This window comes from Metopolophium dirhodum, chromosome 1 (genome assembly GCF_019925205.1).
Source record: "Metopolophium dirhodum isolate CAU chromosome 1, ASM1992520v1, whole genome shotgun sequence".
In the NCBI taxonomy this organism is placed as follows: domain Eukaryota; kingdom Metazoa; phylum Arthropoda; class Insecta; order Hemiptera; family Aphididae; genus Metopolophium; species Metopolophium dirhodum.
Genome location: NC_083560.1, coordinates 64,588,423 through 64,603,102, shown reverse-complemented (window position 1 = coordinate 64,603,102; position 14,680 = coordinate 64,588,423). Strand labels below are relative to the sequence as shown.

Below are 14,680 nucleotides of genomic sequence, written 5' to 3'. Positions count from 1 at the left end.
TCGACATTTTGGCGGGCAAAAGAACAGTAAGTGGCGAACTAAATATGATAAGACCGACCAGTGTGGGCATCGTAATTATTCGTGTACATTATTTTATTCATACTTCATAATCATACATTTTTTTTTACCTCCAAGGCTCCAAAATAATAAAAACGTACTTGTAGTGAAATATTACAATTTTACAAACAATGGGTGACTAGGTAAGTGCATATCACTACTCCGTGTGTGTGAGTTTCAATCATTTTAATATTAGAATGTGGCAAGTTTATATTAGGTATAACTTTTTTAATACTATTAAAATAAATATATATAAATAATTAATATACTATTAATATATAATCGTTAATCATATTTAATTGTTTAGTATTACATTTCTCCCTCATGCCACATTGCTACTACATAATATATTATAATAAAAAAAAAAAAAGGTGGATAAGTGGATGTCGCTCTGCTGTACGGTAGGTTACAAGTGGGTCACTGTAATGGATGGTGTTAAATTTGAATTCAATGATATAATATCATTGTATAAGAAAAACGATTCTGAGCGAAAACGGTCAGTCAGCCTATGATTTTACCAAGTATATTTGATGATATTATTGTGAATAAAGTAATTTATATATAACCTATTAACGTGGAGCCTTGTTTTAAATTTTCAATCCTTAGCCATAAAAGTTAAACATTTTATAAATTTTTAACCACAAAATAATTAATAAATTATAAATTTGATAAATGTTGTCAAAATTTGAACTTTAAATGCTTATAAAAAAAAAATTGTGCATATGTATTTTTAATATTTTTCAACTACTATTAAAACGATATATCAGGAGTCTAATATTAAATTTTCACGCTTTTTTACCCAACAAATAAAAATTTATTGATATTTATAGAAAAAAAACTAAAAAAATTGAAAACTGACAATGTCCGTAAACAGCTCAAAAAGAGTCAAAATATTTTCAACATTTTATGGTGTATAGAAAATGCTAATATAAACATTCAGTGAAATTTTCAAGTATCTACAGTCATTCGTTTTTTAATTACAATAAAATAAGAAAATTGTTACATGAGAAATCGAGTAAATATGAAATGTTGTAAAAATATAAATTTCAGACGCTCATAAAAATTTAATTTAAGTTTCTTCTAGACATTTTTTTTTTGATAAAGGTAGACAAACTTATGAGTAATCTTATATTACATTTTCAAATCTTAGATTTAAAAAGAAAAATTTTTATGAATTCTCATCAAAATAATTTGCTATTTTTCGTGATTTTTCCGTATTTTGTCAAAATTTGAACTTTAAATGCTTATAATTAAAAACTGTGACTAAGGATTTTTAATTTTTTTCATCTGCCTTTGAAACAATAGCCTAGGAGCCTTCTATTAAATTTTCAAGCTTTTTTACTCAATAGATAAAATTTTATTGATATTTATAGAAAAAAAAACTAAAAAAATTGAAAACTGACAATGGCCGTAAACAGCTCAAAAAGAGTCAAAATATTTTGTAAATTTTATTGTGTATAGAAAATGCTAATATAAACATTCAGTCAAAATTTCATGTCCCTACGGTCATTTGTTTTAGAGTTACACCAAATACCAAAATCGATTTTCTCAAAAACAGATTTTGCGTAAAAATTCCCGTTTTTCCTTAATTTTTCTTTTGTTTTTCACGTCGTTTGTGAAAACTACTGGGAAATTTTTACTTTTGACCCCCCAAAGTACCAACTAGATTCACTTTCCTATCAGAAAAGTTACTATTGAAGAAAATCCAAGCACTTTTACTGTCCTAAAAGGTGATGACAGACACAAAAATAAAAAAAAAAATAAAAAAAAAAACACACATCATTGTAGAATCAATACATTCATCGCTTCGCTCAGAATCTAAAAATCAATATCTGTTATGCTTATTGTATATTTTTTTATGTACAGATTGTATAAATTCTATAGATTAAAAAAAAAGTATTACGTACCTACATTTATTATGATAATATAATAAGTAATAATTATAATATTATAATATTTATCAAATATGTTTAGAATGTTATGGACTTCGGAAATAAATTCCATATTATGTAAATATGTATAAAGTAATACGCAGAATTCATAAATGCTGCAGAATGTTTTTACTGGATATGCCATCGCACTTTATCAAGCCTTTTCCATCACGTAATTTAATTTTACATGCTTTAATAAACAATATCATGGCTAATGCTGGATTGCACAAAACATTTAATGAATCAATAGTGAGCTAATGGTCCCTTAGACAAGATTTAGTGGCCCGTGATTGGTCCATTAAATTTTTAGTGAACCATTAAATTTAATAAATTGTTTAGGCAATCCAGCATAAATATATTATTTATAATAATATATTATATATATATATTTAGCCATGGATAATATTATGTTATACTTTTCATGGATAACTATATTATCTAGTCTTTAAGTATACGGTATATTGACATAAAATAAAGCCTCATAAAAATTGCCAAACTTACGCTCATGGTAGGCACCTATTCAAAATTTACCTGTTGTCGTGATATGATTTATGAATATCATGCACCCATTTCACAGTTTCCACACGAAGAGATCATCTCACCATAGGCGCAATTTGGGGGGTGCTTGGGGGTGCTTAGCACCCCCAAAATTCATATTAGCACCCCCAAATTATTTTCAACAGCATCATTTAATTGTTATTGGTTATACACGTATTATGTCATAGACAACAGGATAAATTAATGTCTAAGATTTGACTTATATAATAATAATAATAATAATAAATAATAATATAAATTATGTTACCTACTTACCTATATAGGTAGTATATATTATATAATTATAGTAATAATACCTAGGTATAATATATTGTATAAAATAAAATATCAAATATGATCCTGATACACACATAGATAATAAAGATAGATATCTCTATACTAGCCCGTATCCGTAGGTCGTAGTGTGGTCGTAGCCAGTAACAGCTTATCAATGTCTTTCGCTAATCTGGTAAATAGAAATAACCGTCTAAAAATAGAACGCTCATAATCAATTATTGTCGATTCGATGTGACCATTCTGATTGTATTTTTTCTGTGAAAACACACAGGCCGCACCATCAGACCATAATCATATACTCGTATTTTTCGAATCGTTAAGTCTGTGCGAGTGTGCGACGTACGTGTAACGTGTTTTATTGTTTATCCTCATTAACTTCCTATATTTTATTTAATTTAAATTATATTTAATTTTATTTTAATTACCTACTCAAGTTGTTATTGTTTTTAAATTTTATTATGGAAAATACTAAAAAGATTTTTAGTATTTTCAATTTTGAAAAAAAGTCAAAAAATGATAATGATAAACACCAAGAAGTAAGTTTTGATATTTATTAAATGAAGAAAAACCATCTTTATAATCATCATAATGTTAATTTTGATTTTGATTCTTTTTATATTTTTAAATTTATTTAGTTGAATTCTGAGGTCGTTGATGACCCTGATATTGAAATTATAGAAAAAAATGTTATAGTGAATCAAACTGATGCTAATCTTGTCGAAACATTTCCATTTCAACACAACAAAAATGAACTCCAACATTCTGATTTAGGAAATCTTGCAACTGGACCTTACCGTCCTGTTTTAAATGTAAGTTAACTTAACACTAGGTAAAACCTAGAATAGGTACTAATAATAAATATACCTCATTTAATAAAAATATTAGGTAATTTTCAGTTATTGATATTATATTTATTAGGTATTTATAGTTGCTGGTAAGGTAATTTTAATACCTACCTATTTAATTTAGGTACTTATATTTGTGTATATTGTAGTATAATAATCATATTATCATGTAGGTGTATAAACAAACTAGATTTGGTTCGCAAAACAGATCGTTTAGTAGCGAATGGTATAAACAATATACTTGGTTGGAGTATAGTATAAAAAGCAATGCAGCATTTTGCTATGTATGTAGAATGTTTGCTGATGAACTTATTGACGAAGTTTGGACAAATAAAGGATTTTCGAACTGGCAAAAAGTAAGTGTATATTTTTAACTATTTTTGACAATATTACTAAGAAAATATATCAAACTTTAAAGGATAGGTATTTATTAAAACTTTATATTTCATAAGACATGCATTTAATTTTTTTTTATTTAGCTTAATGAAAAACTGAAAAAACATACCAAAACAAAGCGACATTTAGTTTGTCTATCTAAGATGAATGGCTACTTAGCTTGTAAGAAATCTGGTTCTGTTATGGTGAAGCAGTGTAGCGGCTATAAGGAACAAGTGGCCAAAAACCGTGCCTACATTGGTACGCTTATTGACATAATATTATTTTTGGGAAAACAAGGTATTGCTTACCGAGGCCACAGAGAAGATGCAGATTCTCTAAATCAAGGTTACTTATTAAACTTATTTTATACTGCATTCATATTTAATTAAGTTAATTTTTTCAAGAGTATTTCTATATACATAACAATTTTCAGGCAATTTTAAGGAATTATGTGGACTTTTATCAAATTATCAGCCAGATTTCAAAAACAAATTTGATGAAGCAACAAATTATACGAGCTGGTCTATTCAAGATCAATTAATTAAATTGTGTGCAGAAGATATAAGAGAAACTATTGTCAAAGAAATTGATAAGATTGGTTTTTTTGCTTTAATGTGTGACGAAGCTAGGTTTGTTTTATGCATTTTTTTTTATAAAACTCCTATTTTTTAATGCATTCTAATTTATAAACGTTTATACAATTGTATTATTGTAGATGTTATAGAGAAGAGCAATTGTCAATTTGTGTAAGATATACCATTGACTTGGATGTATATGAAAGATTCTTATGCTTTGTTGATGTTTCAAAAGGACAAACTTCCAACAATATCGTTACTGCACTGTTTGAATGTTTTGAAAAACAAAAACTGACTATGTCCAAAATCAAAATAATTGCACAATCATATGATGGTGCTAGTGTTATGTCCGGACACTTACGCGGTGTTCAATCAAGAATTAAAGAACACTATCCATACGCTGTATACACTCACTGTATGGCACACCGCCTTAATTTAGTAGTTGTAGATACATGTAAGACAATAAAGGTAATATAAAAACAGATCAAATTTATAGATTTGTAGATATTCATTTCATATGTGTTATTATATTTTTCAGAGTGCAAAACATGTTTTTAATGTGCTTGAAGCAATATATGTACATTTTTCACAACCATCAAAAAATAAAAAGTTATGTGAAATGCAAAGCAATCTAGGATTAAATAAAGGAAATTTATTAAGAATATGTGACACAAGATGGGTGTGCAGATATAAAAATTGTGTTGCAATGTTGAAAAATTATTCCAGCATTCTTAATATTCTTAACGATGAAATTGAGGAACAAATTGATAAAGATGTAGCACGTGCATTAGGTATTATTATAGGACTTTCATTTAAAATAGTTATTTACATATTATATAGGTTCATTTATAAAACTAAATAAAATAATAATATTAATGTTCAATTTTTTGATTTGTAAATTGTAGGTATTTTAAGTTCTATTAATAAATTAGAATTTATAATAGTTCTTCACATATTGAATGAAGTGTTAAGCATTATAAATGTTTTAAGCAATCAACTTCAATCTAAATCTGCCACCTTGGGAAAATCGAGTAGTGTAATACAAAGTGTGATTTCTACTTTTGAAAATCAGAGGAATGAAGATGGTTTTTTTAAGCTCTGGGAACAGATTAAGGAATTTGCACAGTTAAACCAAATAACATTGGAATTATCAAACTCTAGTAAGAATTAATAATTTAAAAATGTGTCAAGAAATAATGTATATTTAATATTTATTTTTAATACCTAAGTACTAATGGTTTTACTTTTATCTACCTAGGAGCAAAATCTAAACGCAAACGCCAAGAGCCACGTCACTTGCAGAGTTATAATCTCGAGACATTAACTGGAACACAAAGTGAGACAGAATGTAGAACTGTTGAAGAGCATTGGAAAATCATTTATTTTCAAATAATTGATGCTGTTATTGTAAATTTAAAATACCGTTTTTCGGATGAAAGTTTAGTTTTAGCTAACTCATTAGACCAGTTTATGAAAATGGATTTTGAAAAAGGTTCATATTTCATCAATCATTACAAGGTTCGTAACTAGTAAATTATATATAAACTAAATAATAATAACTCATTAATTGAATTCATAATAATTATAAATAGGTACCTAACAACCATGTATATAATATATTGTTGTGATTAATGTAATGTAGGTTAATTTTGTAAATAAAATAATCATGTGAGGATAATATAATTTCAGGATGTTGTGGATATTGATTTAACATCATTGAAAGCAGAAATGTTGCTGACAAAAAATTGTTTACATAATAGAAATTTGGATTTTGATATACTTGGAATAAAGAAAGTGGTGACTGAAGATGTTTTTCCAAACTTGTTTAAACTTATTCAAGTAGGATTAGCTATTCCTATAAGCTCAGCTACTTGTGAAAGGTCTTTTTCATCTATGCGCCGAATAAAGAATTGGCTTAGGACAAGCATGGAACAGTCAAAATTTACAGATTTGTCAGTTATTAATATTGAGAGAGATCTAAGCAATAAAATTGATAAAGATAAAATAATAAATAATTTTGCTATGTCTCAAAGGCGTATATCTTTAGTATAATATTTAATGAAAATAAAAAAGGTATTTACCTGTATTATATATTTATTTTTCAAATATTAATAATTATTGATTAATCAGGTATTATTATGAATGCATGAATGGTGTTATGAGGGGGGTGTGGGGGGCGAAGCCCCACACGGGTTTCTTTGGTCCACATAAATCTAGCACCCCCATAAATTCAGCCCAAATTGCGCCTATGCATCTCACCTTAGAAAGTTAGAATCCCGATTATGACAGCGGAAAATTGCAATAAGTACAAAAAGTAAGAACTGAAAAACCCATCGATTTTATATAATACGCTCGACGTTTTCGGAACTTCTTGCGAATTACTTTGGCAACGCCGCCTTAGTTCATTAATCAATAATTAATGACATACAACAATTTACGAAACTCTCAGGAAGCCGGAGACTATACTTTCCACAGCGATTGCTAGTGTATATATGTTTAGACTCCGGGCGACCTGAGAGTGTATATTTAGGTAGTTACTAGTTTCGTCGATAGAAGCCTTTGCTGGAGGTCCACTTTGAGGTCCGCCGACCACTAGGCAGGTAAGGTAGGTAGGTACCGACCGAAAAGCAAGAGCATCGTATTAAAATATATTTTATATTAAATTTATACTGTCGATCCTGCAGAAATTCGTATCCCTTAAAGTGTTTGTATATATTCAAACCCTTCGGTAAATAATTTAATTATTGTTGAAGAATCAAATGTTTATTAATATTGTCGTACTGATAGATACAGCGAAACTTCCATATTACGAAGTCTCACGGGACATAAAAAAAAATCGTATTATAGAGAATTTTGTTAAATAGAATTGAATAAATTTGGTTCTTATTTCGTTTGGCTCTCAAAAATATTTCTTTAAACGGAAAATGTTGTTAAATAGAAGTTCGTTATATATGAAAGTTTTGCTGTATTCAGTGGTGTATTTACGGGGGGGGGGGGGGGGGGGGGGGTGTAGAGGGATAGATCCCCCTTGATCTTTTTTTTGTAAAGTTAAGTTTTCTTATTTTCTGTATTTCTCAATATGATATTGTGGTAAATTTTATGGTAATAAAATAATTATCGATTTTAATTATATTTTATAAAAATATATAAAAAAAAATTATTATCAGTTGTATTGTCCTTTAAACAATCTTAAAATATGTAATACTTACTGTTTTTGTCCTGTATTATTTCATTTTTAAATTTGATTATTTAATAATTAAAAATATTAATATTATAAACATACTTTTATTCTTACCAAAATATTTGATATAGATTTATAAAGAAAATGATAAATTTACATTTCGGACTTTTGGTATTAAAAATATAATCACATCATTCACGTCAATAAATTAAATGGTTTAATATCAAATATCAATGACATAATTTCAAACACGGAAGAGACTGTAAGCAAGTATATTAAGTATTTATCATTATCTATTGGATAAAAAAAGGTATGATAAAATGTGTATAAATAATAAATTAGAATGGAAGGTATATTAAGTATTACGTAAAAGAGGAATAAAATAGTATACTACCTACGTTTTATGTATTTTATATTTGTATCATCATTCAATTAAAATATACACAAGTATAGTACATAATAGTATGGGCATAGGAAATAAAGGAAAATACAGGTAGTTGATTTGAAAAATGGAAAAAACTGTTTTGTCATTCAATTAAAATGTACACAAGTACTATACTTATACTATTCTGGTTGTTGTCGCACAAATTCACACTAATGACGCACTAATGTTTGGCAAAAGAAAATTTTGAAAATTGTAATTTTTTCCATGAGGGGGGGCTGGGGAAATGCTCAAAATGAAAAAACGATTTTTCCGAGTATAACGGGTGTCGCACGAATTCTGGTTGTTGTCGCACAAATTCACACTAATGACGCACTAATGTTTGGCAAAAGAAAATTTTGAAAATTGTAATTTTTTCTATGAGGGGGGGCTGGGGAACATTTCTACAGCCCCCCATATATATTTTTGAATTTACGGTTAAACCAGTATCGCACAAATTCTGAAAATAGTCACACAAATTCACACTAATGGCACACTAATGTTTCGCAAAAAAAAAATGTCAAAAATTATATTTGGGGGGGCTGGTGAAATGTACGTCTTTTTTTAAATTGTATAAAATAGTGTTCTTAATGACTTAATGTAAGGAAATTATAAGGAAAATAAATGGCAAGGATTTTTTGTAAATTTTTATTTTAACACATTCAACAATTAATTAAAAATAATTTACTTAATATTAATCAGTAATCATATATTTATTTCATATTCATATAATCGTATTATGTGATATTTGATAATATGTATATTATATATACAAGTATAATAAATTATTATAAGATAATAATATGTGGCAGACCAGCCACGGGCCGTCGCCAGTCGCCACCGTCACCGATATCAACGCGGCGGAGACGACGCCCGCATGTCCGTGCGTATAATAATACATTTTCCTACACATTAGAAAAAGAAATATAAAAATAGCTAAAAATAGCTTAAATAATAAATATTATTATTATCTAAAAACAAAAATCAACCACAAATATTATGTCAGTTGTACGAACAAGTCATAACTACATATAACTACTTGTAGAATTTAAAATAAAATGTATTGAATATATATATGTTTTATCATTTATTAGGTATTTAAATGTGCACATACCTAGGTTTAGGTATTTTTGTTCCATAATAATTTGTTTGCAACTGATCCCCCCCCCATACAAAAGTTATGTATACGCCACTGTAGGTAACTATACACCTAAGGAGTTAGCTAGGGTGACCGTTATTTTTAAATTTTACATTTTGGTGAGTACTGGATGAAAATTTGTTCAAATACATCTAAAAATATGTTAAAAGTAGAGTTTGATGAGACATAAATAACTAGACGCGCTTTAAGCTTAAAGTTGTATGAAAGAGTAAGAAATTACAAGAAATTATATAGACACGTTATTATACCTAGGTAGTAGGTGCTAATTTACTAATATTTTTCTAAGAAATAATCATTTTTTAACACAATTATTATTTATTTTATTTAATAAAATAAATTTCCATTAACATAATATTATGAAATGCAAGTATGTAATGATAAGACATTTTTTTTATTGTTGTGAACACATTCTATTGTTACATTTTTACGGTATTACATGCAAAATTGCATGTGCCGCCGTACCGTATTTATTTTTAGGGGTTCTGGACCCCTAGAACCAAAAAAAAGAAGATTTCTAAAGATACTGGAGTTATAATAGCCAATATAATAGGAATATAATTTAAATACTTAAATATTATTCAAAAGACAATATTGCTAATTAGCTAGGTACCTACAAATACAAAATCATATTATATATATCCAGTACCTACTGTATATTCACATGTAGTCATAATATTATAAGCAGACACTAAGCTCAAAACAATTTAGACCTCTGCCCCTCACAGAAATAGTTCATAATACATTAATACGCTACCGAATATACATGGTTCCCAAAACGATGTTTTTAATGAATTTCAAAGAAATAGGACTTTGACGAAAACGGGAATCGAATCTTTAAACATTTTTGACAGAAAAACACTATTAAATAATATTATAATATAACTGTATATATGTATTTTATTAGTTATCTGCCTACTATTATTATATGTACCTATTTTTCTACAACTGATAAATAAAAGCTGCCCAAATAAGAAGGTATAATTAAATGATTATCAAAAAAATTGAAAGTACCGTTAATTCCTGATCGTTTTTAATTTCTATAGTTCACATTTTAAAGTTTTTTCTAAAAAAGACGAATAATTACTATCTAAAAAAAATGTGAAAATGTGGAATTATATTCGTATTTTAGCAATAATATAGTGTACCTACCTATAGTAATTCTTAAGTTCCTGCCCTGACCCAGTTTATATTAACTATATAAATATATAAATTTAATTTTAATTTTAATACATTATATAGGTTATTTTAGGTGTTGGTAAAATGAAATGTAGATACTTACCTATATATCATAAGCGTACTGAGTAGGTATTGATTACCTACTTATTACTTTATTAGGTCTAAATACAATTACATTATTGATCCAAGGATGATAAAAGCCATACTGACATCTAATTTACAGTAACTATAGATTACATACCTACATGCATAATGTATATAGGTACTCTATTTGATTCACTTTACGTCTTTACATTAGTAATCATTATAAAAGGGCAATAGAATAGATCATTCCCCCTTAATCCTCGAAAGACATTATGTTGACAACATTTGTGAGGGATAATTTCTTTATAGATTTATCATGGATTATATTGATAAAGTTCTAATAGGTAAGTAGAGTAAAGTTAAAGTAAAGTAAGTAAAGTAAATATGTTATATATATATATATATAGTTCGATTAATTTTGTAACTCTTAAAAATGTGAAGTCTTTTAACCCAAATTATATTCTATATACTAATAGAAGCGGTGATTTTCTGTATATTTCTAAGTTTCTAACACAACTCAACATAGGAATTTAGACGTATTCTATATTCTGTTTTCTGTACCTAACGTACCAAGCAAATGATTGATCTAGTGAAGCGATAAGAACTCTAAAAATAGATTTGAATTCGTATTTCGTCGTAAAGTTTTCTGGGGATTTTACAATTTCAAAAATTTAAATAGTTTAGTTTCAACTGTTTTAATCTAACCATTTATTATAATTTAGGTGAATAAAGTCTAAAATGTGAAGAATTTGACCTCAAGTAAACCTAACGAAAAATTAAAATCTTATTCAAAATTTATTATCTCTTCAATAAATCAATAATTGGTAGGTACGTTGGAGATATAACACGTCTAATTTCCTACGCTGCATGCAAACTGCAACTCCAACTTAAAATGTTGGAAGTCCAAATAAGCCATTATTTAGTAGTTTACTACTGATATTCTGTACCAATATAAGCCGACACTCCTACACATAACAAATTGTTGGTCCCTTTGGTTATGACTTAGTTAGTGCTTATTTTAGATTCTGAGCGGAGCGATGAATATATTGATTTTACAATGTATGATTTTTTTTTGTGTGTTTGTCATCACCTTTTAGGACAGTAAAAATGATTAGATTTTCTTCAACAGTATCTTATATTTCTGATAGGAAAGTGAATCTAGTTTGTACTTTAAGGCTTCAAAAGTAAAAAATCCCTAATAGTTTTTAAATTTTCAAAAGCACAGGGAAAAACGAAATAAAAATTAAGGAACAAACCAGAAATTTTACGCAAAGACGGGTTTTGACAAAATTGATTATGGTTTTTTATGTAACTCTAAAACAAATGACCGTAGATACATGAAATTTCAACTGGTTGTTTATACTAGCATTTTCTATACATGATTACATTTTAAAAACATTTTGAATTGTTTTGAACTGTTTACAGACATTTTCAGTTTCAAATTTTAGATTCTGAGGAAGCTAGTGGTTTTACAATGGTGTTTTTTTTTAATCCTATATACAACATTTTTACCAGAAGGAGTACTTAGATTTCAACATATAGTACCTCATATTTTATCAAATTAGATCAAGATGGTACTTTAGAGAGGTCATTTTTCGATTTTCTCAATTGTTATTTAATGCCACGGGAACACCACCGACAAAATTGCATTTTTACCGCTGAGAACGTTTCACCTCTGACCTTTGACATCATTTATTTACTAGGGTTAGGTCATACATACAAAATATATTATAAAATCAAATTGACAAACTTGAATTTATAAAAATAATGTCATACAAGTTTTTACCAGTACCATAATAATAATTTTAAAAAATAACACCTTTAACCTACCTGCACTACTGATGCTACAAACAGTCCAAAGTCAATAGGGCCCAGAATGCTCTGGAAATCCTAAAACGAGTACAGCTCTAGAGTTTTATTAGAGATTGTTTGTGGTTAGGTTAGATGATGTCCATTGGTTATTTCTGTTAGTTTTTAGGTTCTAATAACTTAACTGTAGTAGTTTGATTTTTATAATTTACATAATTTAATGTAATGTTATGAAAAAATTCTCAAATATACATTTTGAACCCTAATATATTTGGGATATAAAAAATGATTAAAAAACTGGGGGGGGGGGGCTACGGATAAAACTGGGACTAATTAGTTTTCTTGTAAACCATAACTCATTACCTAGTGACATTTTAACGCATACGCCACACATCGCGTCTGATCCCGAGAAATACGTTATTACTTGAAATTATTAAAATAACTCTTGGGAAAAAATTTTTTTTGAACATCTGATTCAAAATTGAAAATATTTATACTCCACGATTTGTAGTTTTAATTGCGGTATTGTTATTTTGCTTTGAATATTATAGCCAAGGCTGGGCATTATCGAGTAAAAAATTAAAATTAAGTTAATATTAACTAAGTTAAGTAACTCGTTACTTTTTTTTGGAAACTTAATTTTAATTTAATAACTTAAATTGTTAACATATTTAACTTGTTAACTTGAGTTAATTTTATACAGATATGTTATAACCTCCGCATGCAAGACGCTTAATATAATATAAAAACGTTTCTTTCATGAAATTGTTTTCGTGAAATAGTCTGGTTGTTGCAAAGATCCCTGCATTATCTTTGCCATTATGGCGTGATCGATGAACGCCGAGGCGAGACAAAAAATAGTATGTGTGGTTTGTGCGGGAAGGCAATTTTAGTCTTGGGGGTCGCGACTGAAATAGCTCACTTCCCATCATTGCCACACAATATACTATTATTAATTGTTTTTAGCAAAACATCGTATTTTTTAGGCCCAAGTTAATCAAGTCTGGAAACTTAGGGGTTTTACAATAATATTTCAATTAGGTACGTAAACTAAAAATACCATACAGGTATCCAAATTTATAATACTTGACAACTGTACGCTTAGCGGACAAGAGCACTAGAAAATTGTAATTTTTTTGGTAGGCTACCGCTGCCGTGCATATTATTATGTATAGGGCATCATAAGTTATAATTTTTTAATTTTTTGCAATTGTTAATTTTTAATTATTACAGGTCTACAGGTATACTTTTATTTTCTATAGGTAGTTTAATAAGGTCGCCAATAAGGCCATCCAAGCAAGCCCGTATAGAGGATCAATTGGGCCCGGGACAAAAAAAATGCTACATTTTTACGACTGTACTTATAATATGTCTTCGGTAATTGTATAATTTTGTACTGTTCAAACTTACCTTTTGCGAATAGATTAAAAATACCTAATATCAATATTATCAAAGCTGGGCATTAACGAGTAAAAAATTAAAATTAAGTTAAAACATTAAGTTAATATTAACTAAGTTAAGTAACTCGTTACATATTTTTGGAAACTTAATTTTAATTTAATAACTTAAATTTTTAACATATTTAACGTGTTAACTTCGAGTTAATTTTATACAGATTTCCTAAAATAAAGTTACATTTTAAATTTGACCCATTGATTTATAATTTTGTTGGCTTGAGAATTATTAGAGATATCATAGAAAATAAATGGGAAAATGACGTATAGTTAATAAATAATAATTATTACCGATTGAGTTTGATGTATAGACATAATATAGGTATTTTCAAAAACCTTTGCCTAGGTACCAAAAACGAAATTATTTTCAACTTCTAAAACATCAAATTCAAATCTTAAAACTCATATAAAGGTAAGTTTAAAGTGGTATCGTAATATTAATTAATAGACAATTAATATTTTTTTAATCATACATTTATTCTTAACTTTTTGTAACTACTAAATAATTGAGTATTAAAGTTTATATACCTATTATACATAATAGATAATACATCCATACATTTAAAAGTAGATAGTATCTAAAATTCTATAGATATATGTTTCATTATTTTAAGTTTTAGCTCATGTCTAATAAAAATTAATTTAACAATTTAATAATTAATAGAACGTTAAATATAATTTTTTTTTAATTTTGATTAAATGTTTAAAACACTGATATTAATGTATTATAATTATATACATACAAGTTTGGCATAAGTGATACGGTACAAAATACA

The 14,680-nt window shown here is 27.6% G+C and overlaps 1 protein-coding gene across 1 annotated transcript; it reads left to right on the top strand.

Moving 5' to 3' along the window:
• Positions 1–3,273: 3,273 nt before the first annotated feature.
• LOC132935053 (zinc finger MYM-type protein 1-like) lies at positions 3,274–6,829 on the top strand. Its single transcript, XM_061001504.1, has 10 exons — positions 3,274–3,358; positions 3,458–3,631; positions 3,841–4,023; positions 4,147–4,390; positions 4,479–4,674; positions 4,761–5,088; positions 5,159–5,411; positions 5,526–5,780; positions 5,879–6,138; positions 6,310–6,829. Exons 1-10 carry the CDS (start codon positions 3,281–3,283, stop codon positions 6,670–6,672), a joined length of 2,334 nt encoding a protein of 777 aa, XP_060857487.1. The 5' UTR covers positions 3,274–3,280; the 3' UTR covers positions 6,673–6,829.
• Positions 6,830–14,680: the final 7,851 nt, after the last annotated feature.

Bases quoted from the DNA above. Each gene is read 5' to 3' on its own strand.
- LOC132935053 (XM_061001504.1), top strand. From the start codon at position 3,281: ATGGAAAATACTAAAAAGATTTTTAGTATTTTCAATTTTGAAAAAAAG. The intron at 3,359-3,457 runs GTAAGTTTTGAT...AAATTTATTTAG, and splicing joins ATAATGATAAACACCAAGAA to TTGAATTCTGAGGTCGTTGA. The intron at 4,024-4,146 runs GTAAGTGTATAT...TTTTTTATTTAG, and splicing joins GATTTTCGAACTGGCAAAAA to CTTAATGAAAAACTGAAAAA.